Source organism: Amblyomma mixtum, chromosome 10, assembly GCF_055824585.1.
Source record: "Amblyomma mixtum isolate Tamu chromosome 10, ASM5582458v1, whole genome shotgun sequence".
Classification (NCBI taxonomy): domain Eukaryota; kingdom Metazoa; phylum Arthropoda; class Arachnida; order Ixodida; family Ixodidae; genus Amblyomma; species Amblyomma mixtum.
The window spans coordinates 173,894,461-173,905,557 of NC_143021.1; the positions used below are offsets into that span (position 1 = coordinate 173,894,461).

The 11,097-nt window shown below is 45.3% G+C and overlaps 1 protein-coding gene across 1 annotated transcript; it reads right to left on the minus strand.

The window, feature by feature from the left end:
• Positions 1-1,326: 1,326 nt before the first annotated feature.
• On the minus strand, positions 1,327-2,220 carry LOC149327775 (uncharacterized). The gene has a single exon (XM_089564970.1). It carries the CDS (start codon positions 2,206-2,208, stop codon positions 1,327-1,329), a length of 882 nt encoding a protein of 293 aa, XP_089421096.1. The 5' UTR covers positions 2,209-2,220.
• Between the last annotated feature and the right edge of the window lie 8,877 nt (positions 2,221-11,097).

Below are 11,097 nucleotides of genomic sequence, written 5' to 3' on the forward strand. Positions count from 1 at the left end.
TCGTGTACAAATGTAGAAACAATTAACACCTTAACAGGAGGCCAAGTATTTAGAAATTGATTGAAACATTTTCAATTCAAAGCATCTGACAAATGAGTTCAGTCTTCGCTCACACAGGAATTGAACTTATTTATTGCAGGCATACACGGTGCTTCAACATTAATAAATATGTTTTCATTTGTGTGAACAGTGTTTTATAATTTGTGGCTTCAGGTGTCTGGAGCCACGCGACTATCAAATGGCGCTTACCATTAGAAGGGTCTGGAAACCATAAATACGAGATGCTAGAAAATGTTACACACAGTGCTGCTTGATGCGTAATGTGCCGAAAAGAATCGTAGTTCAGCACGGGCCAACGTACACCCAGGTGAATCCATGGTAAAATAAACATCATACATCTAGAAACCACGGTTAAAGCAATCGAAGCAGTAGTAGACAAGCACCTTCTTCAGGTTGTTGGGCTCAAATTTATGCCTCTTATCAGTAAGAACAAGCTTGTATGCTGAAAAGGAACGCTCAACATCAACGGATGTTACAGGAGCGTGCTTGTACTTAGGAACATTTGATGGCTTTACACTGTTCGGTATCATAGAATGTTCACCGGTATAAGTACTCCTGAAATTTGCTTGAGGACTGAGAGCACCTCGTTTTTGTCCAAGACGGACTGCAACTTTGCGCGGATTTTCTCGGCAACTTCTCCGTGAGGAAGAGCAGCGATTCGTTGCTGACACGATAAAAAGGCAGAAAATAGGAAAAAGGTTGCTTCGATATTTTCGGCTGACGTGGTTGTTATTGTGTACACAGCCGGCGTAGATGCAGTGTTCACCACAGCCAACTGACGAGGTCATCTAATGTTGTCACGTGTGTGTTATACTCAGAACCGAAATCGATTCGGAAGCAAACAATCTGAAAGCAAAACCACAACGTATTGCAGGCCCCTTTTCTGTAAAATAGGGCATTTTAGGCACCGACGTCGGAAAAAGGCATTTATAGGCACTGACACCCAAAATAGTCATTTATAGGCACTATAAAAAGAGTATTAAACATATTGTCAACACCTAATTCGTCCTCATATGTAAAAATGGTGCGCCTACGAAGCGTTGAAAAAAATAGGCATTTGCCTAAAATCCGGTCTCTAGTGATATCATTAGTAAGCCAGGTTTCAGTTAATAACAGCATACTGCTGTTAGATGATGTGACTAAGCTAGATACGCGTTCTCGTTTCGGCATAAAACTGCGAATATTAGTGTAGGTTATAGAGAACGAAAGATGATTACTTGGTAAAGTACGGGGACGGGTATTGATTACTTTTGGGGGAGGTGACCGCTATGGTATCTCTTTAACGATCTGCGATGAGATATCGTACATGTAACGCTCAGTACCAATGTGCAATGTCTTGTACCGAAGTGAAAATTTACCTTTTTTTGATTTGGTGAATGCTACAAGATGGCCACGCGCGGTTTGGACAGAACGAGAGAAGTCTTCGCCGATGCTGTAGGATGTATTTTTTAGTTTCCGGGCATTTGAGAGAATATTGTCTTTAGTTTTGTAGGACGTGAATTTGGTTATTATTGGGCGGCAGCGGTCGTCAGAGTGGCGTCCAAGGCGATGTGCGCGTTCTATTTCTTTAGGGTCGATTGATATGTTAAGGCGATCCTGGCAGTGACGAATGATTATTTCTTCAGCCTCAGCATATGTTTCGGTCGCATTAGTGTCTTCAAGGCCATAAAATATTAGATTATTCCGCCGTGATCGATTTTCGGCGTCGTCTAGGCGTGTTTCTAGCGCAGAGACTAAGCAGGCTGTCTGGGCGGCGTTAGTTCGGACAGTATCAAGGTCTGTTTGTAAGGTTTTTAGGGTTTCGTAGTGGTTCTCGAGATCAGTCATTCTTTCGCTCAGATTGGAAATGGTTTGGTTTGTCGTTAGTAGTTGGTTTTTTAGTTCACCAACATCGGCAATGAGTTGAGATTGACTGGCTGAAATTTTTTGCAGCTCAGCAAGAATGGCGACAGAATCAGGACCGGGGTTAGTTTCAATATCACCGGATAACAACAACAGAAGGGAGCGGGCAAAATCGGCAACGATAGCACTCAGACACCGTGGGCTTGCCAGCTGCACTAAGAAGTAGTTACTAGTTTTCTTTGCGAAAAGGCTGCATTGTTCACCAACCTGCATTGTCAGGAAGAGCGGATTAGTGGTCTTTGCCATGGCACAGCCACCAAGCCCAAGAAGTGTCGTTGACGGATGCTGCGGTTTTATGCTTGAAGATGGTGATGTCGACTGTGATGGGGCGATCCAGGAGGCAGCGAGGGTTGGGCAGATCCGTGGCGGCGTGTCGACGGCAGCGGTGACGTTGACGTAGCCAGCCTCAAATCCGCCGCAGCCAAGATTAATAGCAGGTAGGGATGACGAACCCGACTGCGCAGTCGTCAGGCCAGGCAGAAATGAGACGATGATCGTGACAAGCACCTGCATTGTCAGGAAGAGCGCATTAGTGGTCTTTGCCATAGCACAGCCACCAAGCCCACGAAGTGTCGTTGACTAATGCTGCGGTTTTATGCTTGAAGATGGTGATGTCGACTGTGATGGGGCGGTCCAGGAGGCAGCGAGGGTTGGGCAGATCCGTGGCGGCGTGTCGACGGCAGCGGTGACGTTGACGTAGCCAGCCTCAAATCCGCCGCAGCCAAGATTAATAGCAGGTAGGGATGACGAACCCGACTGCGCAGTCGTCAGGCCAGGCAGAAATGCGACGATGATCGTGACAAGCACCTGCATTGTCAGGAAGAGCGGATTAGTGGTCTTTGCCATGGCACAGCCACCAAGCCCACGAAGTGCCGTTGACGGATGCTGCGGTTTTATGCTTGAAGATGGTGATTTCGACTGTGATGGGGCGATCCAGGAGGCAGCGAGGGTTGGGCAGATCCGTGGCGGCGTGTCGACGGCAGCGGTGACGTTGACGTAGCCAGCCTCAAATCCGCCGCAGCCAAGATTAATAGCAGGTAGGGATGATGAACCCGACTGTGCAGTCGTCAGGCCAGGCAGAAATGCGACGATGATCGTGACAAGCACCTCCATTGTCAGGAAGAGCGGATTAGTGGTCTTTGCCATGGCACAGCCACCAAGCCCACCATGCGCATGCTCAAAGTACATTCTATTTTCTTCCTTTAAATATGTGCTTTGCCTTTGAATAAAATCAGTTGTAAGTTTGCGCTTGTCCCGTAACCTGTCTTGTGTGCGTGTGTTTCGCGCAACTGCCATGTCTGAAGTATTGAACCATCTAGCCCGACAACACGTTCTACTTAATGAGAATTGCCAACATAGTAAACAAAAAAATAATAAAGAAAGAAAAGCTGAGCATGGTGGCAATTTCCACCACCCCGTTTCAAAGGGGCGCTGCTATCCATCCATCGATCCATCCATCCATCTCGCCAACTGCGGAGTGTGGAGAGGAGGCTGGAGAACGAAGGGGTGGGGGGGTTATAAAATGCGTTCGCTCGCTTGCCGGCTCCGTCGTTATGCCGCCTGATAAACAGAAAGGGAGGTTACGTCGGTTTGAGGAAGCCAGGAAACGACAACGGGTTTCGGAGAAAGATGAATAACGCGAACAGCGCCTTGCTAAGCGGCGCGCTCAAGACGCTACTAGACGGGTGCACCGTGCCTCTATCGAAACCGAACCGTCTACAACCGGTGACGATCCCAAATGGAGCGCTATGGATGCTTACGCAACCTACCAGGTTCAACCAAAGCTAAACCCCAGGAAATTTTTTCCCGTAGCCCAGAATGGTGACATATGCGAAACATGGGGAACATTTGCCGGGACATCTACTGCAATGCAGAGCAAGATTACCATCTTCATCGGCGCCGACTTTTCTGTGCTTGCGCGACCTCTCTTTCGCACAGTCCCCGTGTGACCTATGTAAAATTTTCCACAAGTCGGCGGGATCTTGTAGACCACCTCGATCGGGCACTTAGTGTGCACAGTTCTATGTTTGGTCGTGAAACGCTTCTTATTTCCGCCAGGCATAATTCGTACACAAAGACCTGAAAGCTTAACTGGCGCAGAAAAAAACAAATTGACCCCTTGGCGCTCGGCGACTTTCTTAACATTGTGCGCCACTTTGTGCAAATAAGGCATGACTTGGACTTTTTTCCTTTCGTCAGTGGCATCATTGTTTCCCTTCTTGGCCATGCCGTTCATCTCCTTTAATACGGGTTCAGCGACCGCTCTCAACATTTCTGCTGGGAAGCCTGCATCAGACATACGTTGGGCTTGCGTTGTGACACTGGTTGACACGGTGTGGCAGCAACTTTTTTTCACGACGTTATGGAAACAAACCTTGGCAATACCTCGCTTAACTAGGTTAGAGTGATTAGAGCCAAAGGGTAGAAGCCCTTTTTTTGTTCTTGGTGAGTACATCCAGCACTGGTCGAGTGTAATAACAAGTTTTAAGCATGAAATGCTTTTAGCTTTCGTTGTCGGCAGTGTGGTGACGTCACGCCGAGATCGAGAGCCAACATCCGGGCCCTGAATTCCACTCATCCGGGCACTGAAACGAGAGCATCCGGGCACCGTACGAGATTTAACGAGACTCTCTAAGAGAGAGGGCCGCGCTTCCGCGCCGTCCCCAAGGATCAATGAATCAATCAATCAGGTTTATTTTCACATCAAGGATGTGGGGAGTGGGGACAAAAAGCCTATAGAGGCTTGACGGAGGTCCCCGCCCCCTTCAGCAACTACATTGTGCACAAAAACCAACAATCACACAACGGTACATAATATGTTATGCCTGTGACATATTTCAAACAAAAGCGCATTGCATCGAAAATAAACATGTTCAGGGCATCAAAAAACACATAACCATCAAACATATCACGTAACGAGGCAAGGAATAACAGCAGGCTCAGTTAGTACACTAAAGAAAGAAACTATATGTTGTTACTCTTCACTGATTACAGTTTTTCACAAATTGTTTAAAATCGACGGGATATTATAGGACAGCATTTGTCTGCCGTAGTTAGTTCGCGTTCGCGGTAAATACCAGTTGTCTCCGATGCGCGTATTGTAGGGGCGTTCTCTGCACGTTAGTCTAGACAAATCAGCGAGGAATGCAGCTCCTTGATTAATATTTGATGTGTACTTTTTGCGCAGCAGAACAGAGTACAATTGCACAGTAGGTACAAAGTGTAATGCCTCAAAGACAGGTTTGGTGTGTGCATCATTTGGAATGTTGTTAATTGCACGAACTGCTTTTTTCTGTAGTACATGGAGTTTTGTAATATTGGAGACAGTAGTTGTACCCCAGACTAAGAAACAATAAGTTATAACACTGGTGAACAAAGAGCCGTACAAAAGTTTTTTTATGCATTGTGGAAAGCAGTACCGAAACTTGGACAGGATACCTACTACTCTTGAAATTTTGGCAGCTGTATTATCAACATGAACATCCCAAGATAAGTTCTCGTGGAATGTGACACCAAGGCTTTTAACGGAAGAGGAGACGTGTACTTTTGATGAACCGATTGATAAAGTTAACTCAGAAACTGACTTATTACGGGGTCTAAAAATCACAGCTATTGTTTTGCTTATATTAATATTCATTGAATTGGAAAGTGACCAGTGGTGTAGCGAAAGTAAGCACCTCGTAGCATTTACTTCCAGACTCGATACATATCGTGCCCTGAAATATAGGCTGGTGTCATCAGCGTAGATAACAAAAGTTGTGTTAGGGTCAATGTTTACAATATTGTTACGTGCTTCCACAGAACCTCGACGGAAGAAGCAGAAGATGGACTGACCAGCAGGGAGAAAGGAAGAGAAAGAGCTGAAGGACGCTGGTAGGCTTCCTGCTTCCATCCTGCTCCGACCGATCCCCTCTGTGAATAAACCCCCGTGCGTGCTAAGCACGTAACAATATCATTAATGTAGAGATTAAAAAGTAGCGGTCCGAGTATGCTACCCTGGGGTACGCCGGCAGCAATATGCTTGGGGTCAGATAGTGTGTTATCAATCACAACCTGCTGAAAACGGGCCTCTAAATATTATTTAATGATACTATAAAAACAACCTCGGAAGCCATATCTGTCTAGTTTTAGTAATAAAGTTTCGTGATTAACGCGATCGAACGCCGCCTTAAAAAAATCTATAAAAATGCCTAGTGTTAGTTCTTTGTGTTCGAAAGATTATAAAATCAGCTCCTTCGGTGTAAGAAGAGCGGTCTCAGTGGAGTGTAATTTCTTAATCCATGCTGACTGGGTGTGATCAACTTATGCTTTTCGCAAAAACCTAGAATCCTGCTATGTAACAGCTTTTCTAAACATTTGGAAAGTAACGGGGAGTATAGATATCGCACCGTAATTGGATAAATTGTTAGTATCCCCTCCTTTAAGAATTACGATGACCCTCGCAGTTTGCATCCTACTAGGAAAGGTGACCTGGGCGAAACAGAAGTTAAAGACATGGTCTAAGATAGGACAAACGACATCAATTTCATGTTTGAACGGTTGGATCTGGAACCCATCCCCGTCCTTCGACTTGCTATTTTTGAGGCTATTAAAGCATCGCATAATCTCGTTTTGGTCTGCTGGAGCCAGGAAAGCAGTAACCGAGTTTGATTGACCAAGATATCTCATGCAAATAGGGTTATGAATAGTATGCGCAACAGACACAAAGAAATCGTTAAAAGAATCAGCCAGCTTTTTTCCTGATAACGTCTCATCATCTATCATGACTTCCAATTCATTAATGCTCTTGGGTGGGTTAATAATGGTATTAAGTTGTTTCCATACTTTATCACTTCGCTTCAGAACATCCTTGTTGAATAGACTATGGAAGTGCTCTTTCTTTGCCTGACGCAGAAATGATGTCACCTTGTTTCTGTACGCCTTAAATATAAGAAAGTCATCAGTGCTTCTATTCTTAATCAAACAATTATAAAGGCAGTTTTTGTGTTTTATCATCTTTAAACATTCTTTGTTTATCCATGACTTACGAGCAATCATTGGTTTTCTGGTGCTCCGATATGGGAAGCATTCAATATATACCGGTTTTATGATGCTTATAAATATATCATATGCTTTGTCAGGATCTGTAACCTCATAAACTGGACTCCAGTCTATTTGTTCAAGTGTAGACCGAAAGTGTGTCAAGGTATCCTTATTCACTAACGGTCGCTGTTGGCTGAGTAGTTTTATTGGACTTTGTTATACGACTATCTATGAAGTAAAAAAATGGTAGGTGATCACTAACCTGGCCAGAGATAACGCCAGACACGATTGACTTGTCATGCAAATTTGTAATGAAAGCATCTATTGAAGCTGCGGTCGATGTGGACAGGCGCGTTGGATCAATGATGGCATTAATGAAATTGTTACAGTCTAACAGGTTATTTATTTGACGCTGCTGAGTTGAGGGTGTAAAAAAGTCTATGTCGATGTCGCCGCCAAGGACTAAGTAAAGTCTGTTTTCTGCTATCCATGTTAAAAAAGGGTCAAGAAATGAAAGAAAGTTTGGGATGCTACCACATGGAGGTCTGTACAAAACAGAAAAAATGTTCTGCCCAGCCTTTTGAGAAAGTATTTCAAAATCTTCACAGGATTTAGTAAAGTCAGGAAGAACTGAACACCTAACGGATTCCTTTGCAGCTATCATTACTCCACCGCCTTTCTCATTTGGGCGGTTTAGCACGTATGAGTTATAATGCGGCATGATAAGGGCTTCATGATCAGTTCGGTACCAGGTCTCAGTGAAAAATATTATGTCAAACTCGAAATCAAAAAAGCCAAGAAATGCGATTATTTCATCCTCTTTACTGCGCACAGATTGTGTGTTAAGATGAAAGAATGACGTTACTTTTTTGCTTTTTTGCAAAAAGGCTATTGATATCTGCACGTAGAAAAAATTGGGAAGCCATGCCTAATCAAAAAGGGAAATCTCAGTAGGTGCACGAAATCTTCAGACTATCTTTTCCAGGTCATTGACGCAATCGATCCGGACCACTGACGAAGTTACATCCTTCTTAGCAAAGATGCGGCCATTCCTCGTCCACGCAAACTTCTATTGCTTATCTTTCTTACGAGCAACAGTGAGTCCCATCAGCTTCTTAAGTGAAGGGCACAGGTGCTCATTTATATAGACAGGATTTGCATCTTCATCAGGGTGCCCAAGATCGCTTGTGGTAATTCTTTGTTTTCTGGCTTTTTCAAGGAAGGCGTCTCGTTTTGAGCGTTTCTGAAACTGCAGCAGTATGTTCTGGCACGAAGAGTTTTTAGTAGGCACACGGTGGCACACTTCAATGTCGTCGGATGTCACGGGTACATTAAAAACTTCCCCGATCCTCTCAATAACCTCAAGAAGGTTTTTCCTTCTCGGTTACCGGCAGGCCAGTGATCTCTACGTTTCGGTTCCTGGAATATTGTTCCAAGCTGTTGAGACTTAGTTCATAGTCAGACACTTGTCTTTGTAGCGCATCACGGTCAGAGGTCAACGCGGCATTTTCAGCACTTAAGCATTTGTTTTCTTCCTTTAGCGCAGCACACTCAGTGACCATGTCATCGTATTGCTTGCTACAGTAATCTATACTCTGTGAAACTTCTCGCAGCTCCTTCCTCAAGTCACGTTCAAGAACGCTTCGCAATGCCGCAATGTCTTTCGCAAGTTCTTTTCTTAATTCATCCCGTAATTTCTCAAGTTCGCTAGGCATGGTTCACCGCAAATGACGAAAAAAAGAAAAAAAGAAACGATGCACACTTGGAAGCACCAATGAAAAATACACTACTCTCGCGCTAAGAGAATTACGATTGTTCAAAGAAATACGTGCAGACCATGAAACTATTTGGCAGCAGTGCAAACATACAAAAACCAGGGACAGAGTGCCTAGAAAGATTCAGCTTAACTGCAAAGTGCAGGAAACGTTAGCGACTGTGTCAAGATGTGCACTGCTACCAAACTAGGGTGCCGTACGACGTGCTGCAGCTATTTAGCGGTGATCCAGGCGGCGGGTCAGCAGTTGGCGCAGGCGCAGGAGCCACCGATAGGTCCGCGATCCTTGAGGGTGGTGACTCAGATCTGGCGCGTGTCCGGTTACAGCGAACAGCTGATCCCGGGAACTTGGGTCGATGAAATGCCGGATTTGTAGTTGCAAAGTGCAGGAAACGTTAGTGACTGTGTCAAGATGTGCACTGCTGCGTCTTGTCATTCTTGTCATGGCGCTGCGGTCCCACACTCACGCGTGTAAAGGACCGGCCGCTGGGCCTTAAGGTCATGAAGGTTCCCCCTTTGGCAAGGAGATGTATACACGCTCGCGGAGTATTCGAACGCGTTGCAGATACATTCTTGTCAGGCTACGTCTCGTCGTGTCCGCGTACGCTTCTGCATCGTCCTGCATTTCATTGCCGCCGCCGTCACAGCTGCTTGAGCCAAACAATGGAGCCTGATGAAAGGAGAGATAGGAAGCGTCTTGCGGAAAGCGATAGCTTTGCGGGTGATACGCGACAGCAGAAGACTGCTCGCCCCTGCCGAAAACGCCATGATTATGCGGCTGCTCCCGAAAGCTACAAGGCCGCTACGGTTCGCGGCTGCCTACCTAAGCCCGCACTATCGCAGGCGATCGCTTCGACGCAACAAGGGCGCGGTGCGGTGCGGTGCGGTGCGGTGCGGTGAACACTAGACCCATTTCAAGATTTTGGCTAGTACCATCTACAACCAATGTGTTATGCCCGTAAACATTTCATGCTTACTCGCTCTCGGTTACGGGAGAGGCAGAGATTTTTTATACTCAGAAAAATGGAATTTGTATAGGAGCTTGTGTAGCCCCAGTACTCTGCAATATTTTCTTACCAACTTTGACCGCTCGCTTCGAAGTTTTTTTAACTATGGGTGTGCTCTGCGAGTTGTCAGAGATGTTGATGACTTTTTAGTGCTTTTAAACATCAGACCTAATGACTTCTGCCAGATGATAGTTGAACATGTTTTGGGTTTCTTTATGCGCTGCTCATCCCATTTGAAGTTTACTCATGAATTAGCCACTAACAATTCCATCCGTTTTATAGACATGTTGTTAACATTATGTGGAGAAGGCCATGTGTGCTGGATGTACTCACTAAGAACATAAAAAGGGCTTCTACCATTTGACTCTAATCACTCTAAACTAGTGAGGCGAGGTATTGCCAAGGCTTGTTTCCATAACAAGGTGAAAAATGTTGCTGCCACACCGTGTCAACCAGTGCCACAACGCAAGCCCGTCTGTCTGATGTAGGCTTCCCAGCTGAAATGTTGAGAGCGGTCGCTGAATCCGTATTAAATGATATGTAGGGCATGGCCAAGAAGGAAAACAATGATGCCACTGACAAAAGGAAAAATGTCCAAGTCATGCTTTATTTGCACAAAGTGACGCACATTGTTAAGAAAGTCACCGAGCGTCAAGAGGTCAATTTGGTTTTTTCTGCGCCAGTTAAACTTTTAGGTCTTTGTGCACGAATTATGCCTGGCGGAAATAAGAAGCGCTGCACGACTAAACATAGAACTGTGTACACTAAGCGCCGGACCGAAGTGTTCTACAACATCCCGCTGACCTGTGAAAAATTTTACTCGGGGGACTGCGTGAACGAGAGTTTGCGCAAGTACAGAACATAAGCCGGCGCTGGTGAAGATGGTAATCTTGCTCTGCATTGCAGTAGATGTCCCGGAAAATGTTCCCCACGTTTCGCAGATGCCACCATCCTGGGCTACGGAAAAACACGGAAGGCTCGTGAAATCTTTGAGGCCTTCCAGATTGCTAAACATGGTGATGCTTGTGTCAGTTCACCATCGATAGCGTTGACGACAAAAGAATTTGATTATTTGAGTCATCATGTTTGAGTTTTTGCCTTGGCTATGCGTGGTGATTACCTGGCGGTCTATACTAAATGAAAAATTCACTTGTTAGTGTTGTATAGTTAGTTCTTGTTTCCTTTTCAATGTGAACACCGCCAGGGGGCTACAGTTGTGTGTATATATATGTGTGTGCGTCACTGAATAAACTGCGTTTAGTTCCATGCGTTTGCTGTCATGGCTCACGGTCTTCAAGGGCGGTTCACGCCTACCCTACATTGGCGACGAGG

What these genes read in the sequence shown, in the direction of transcription:
- LOC149327775 (XM_089564970.1), bottom strand. Translation starts at nt 2,208, where the DNA reads ATGGCAAAGACCACTAATCCGCTCTTCCTGACAATGCAGGTTGGTGAA.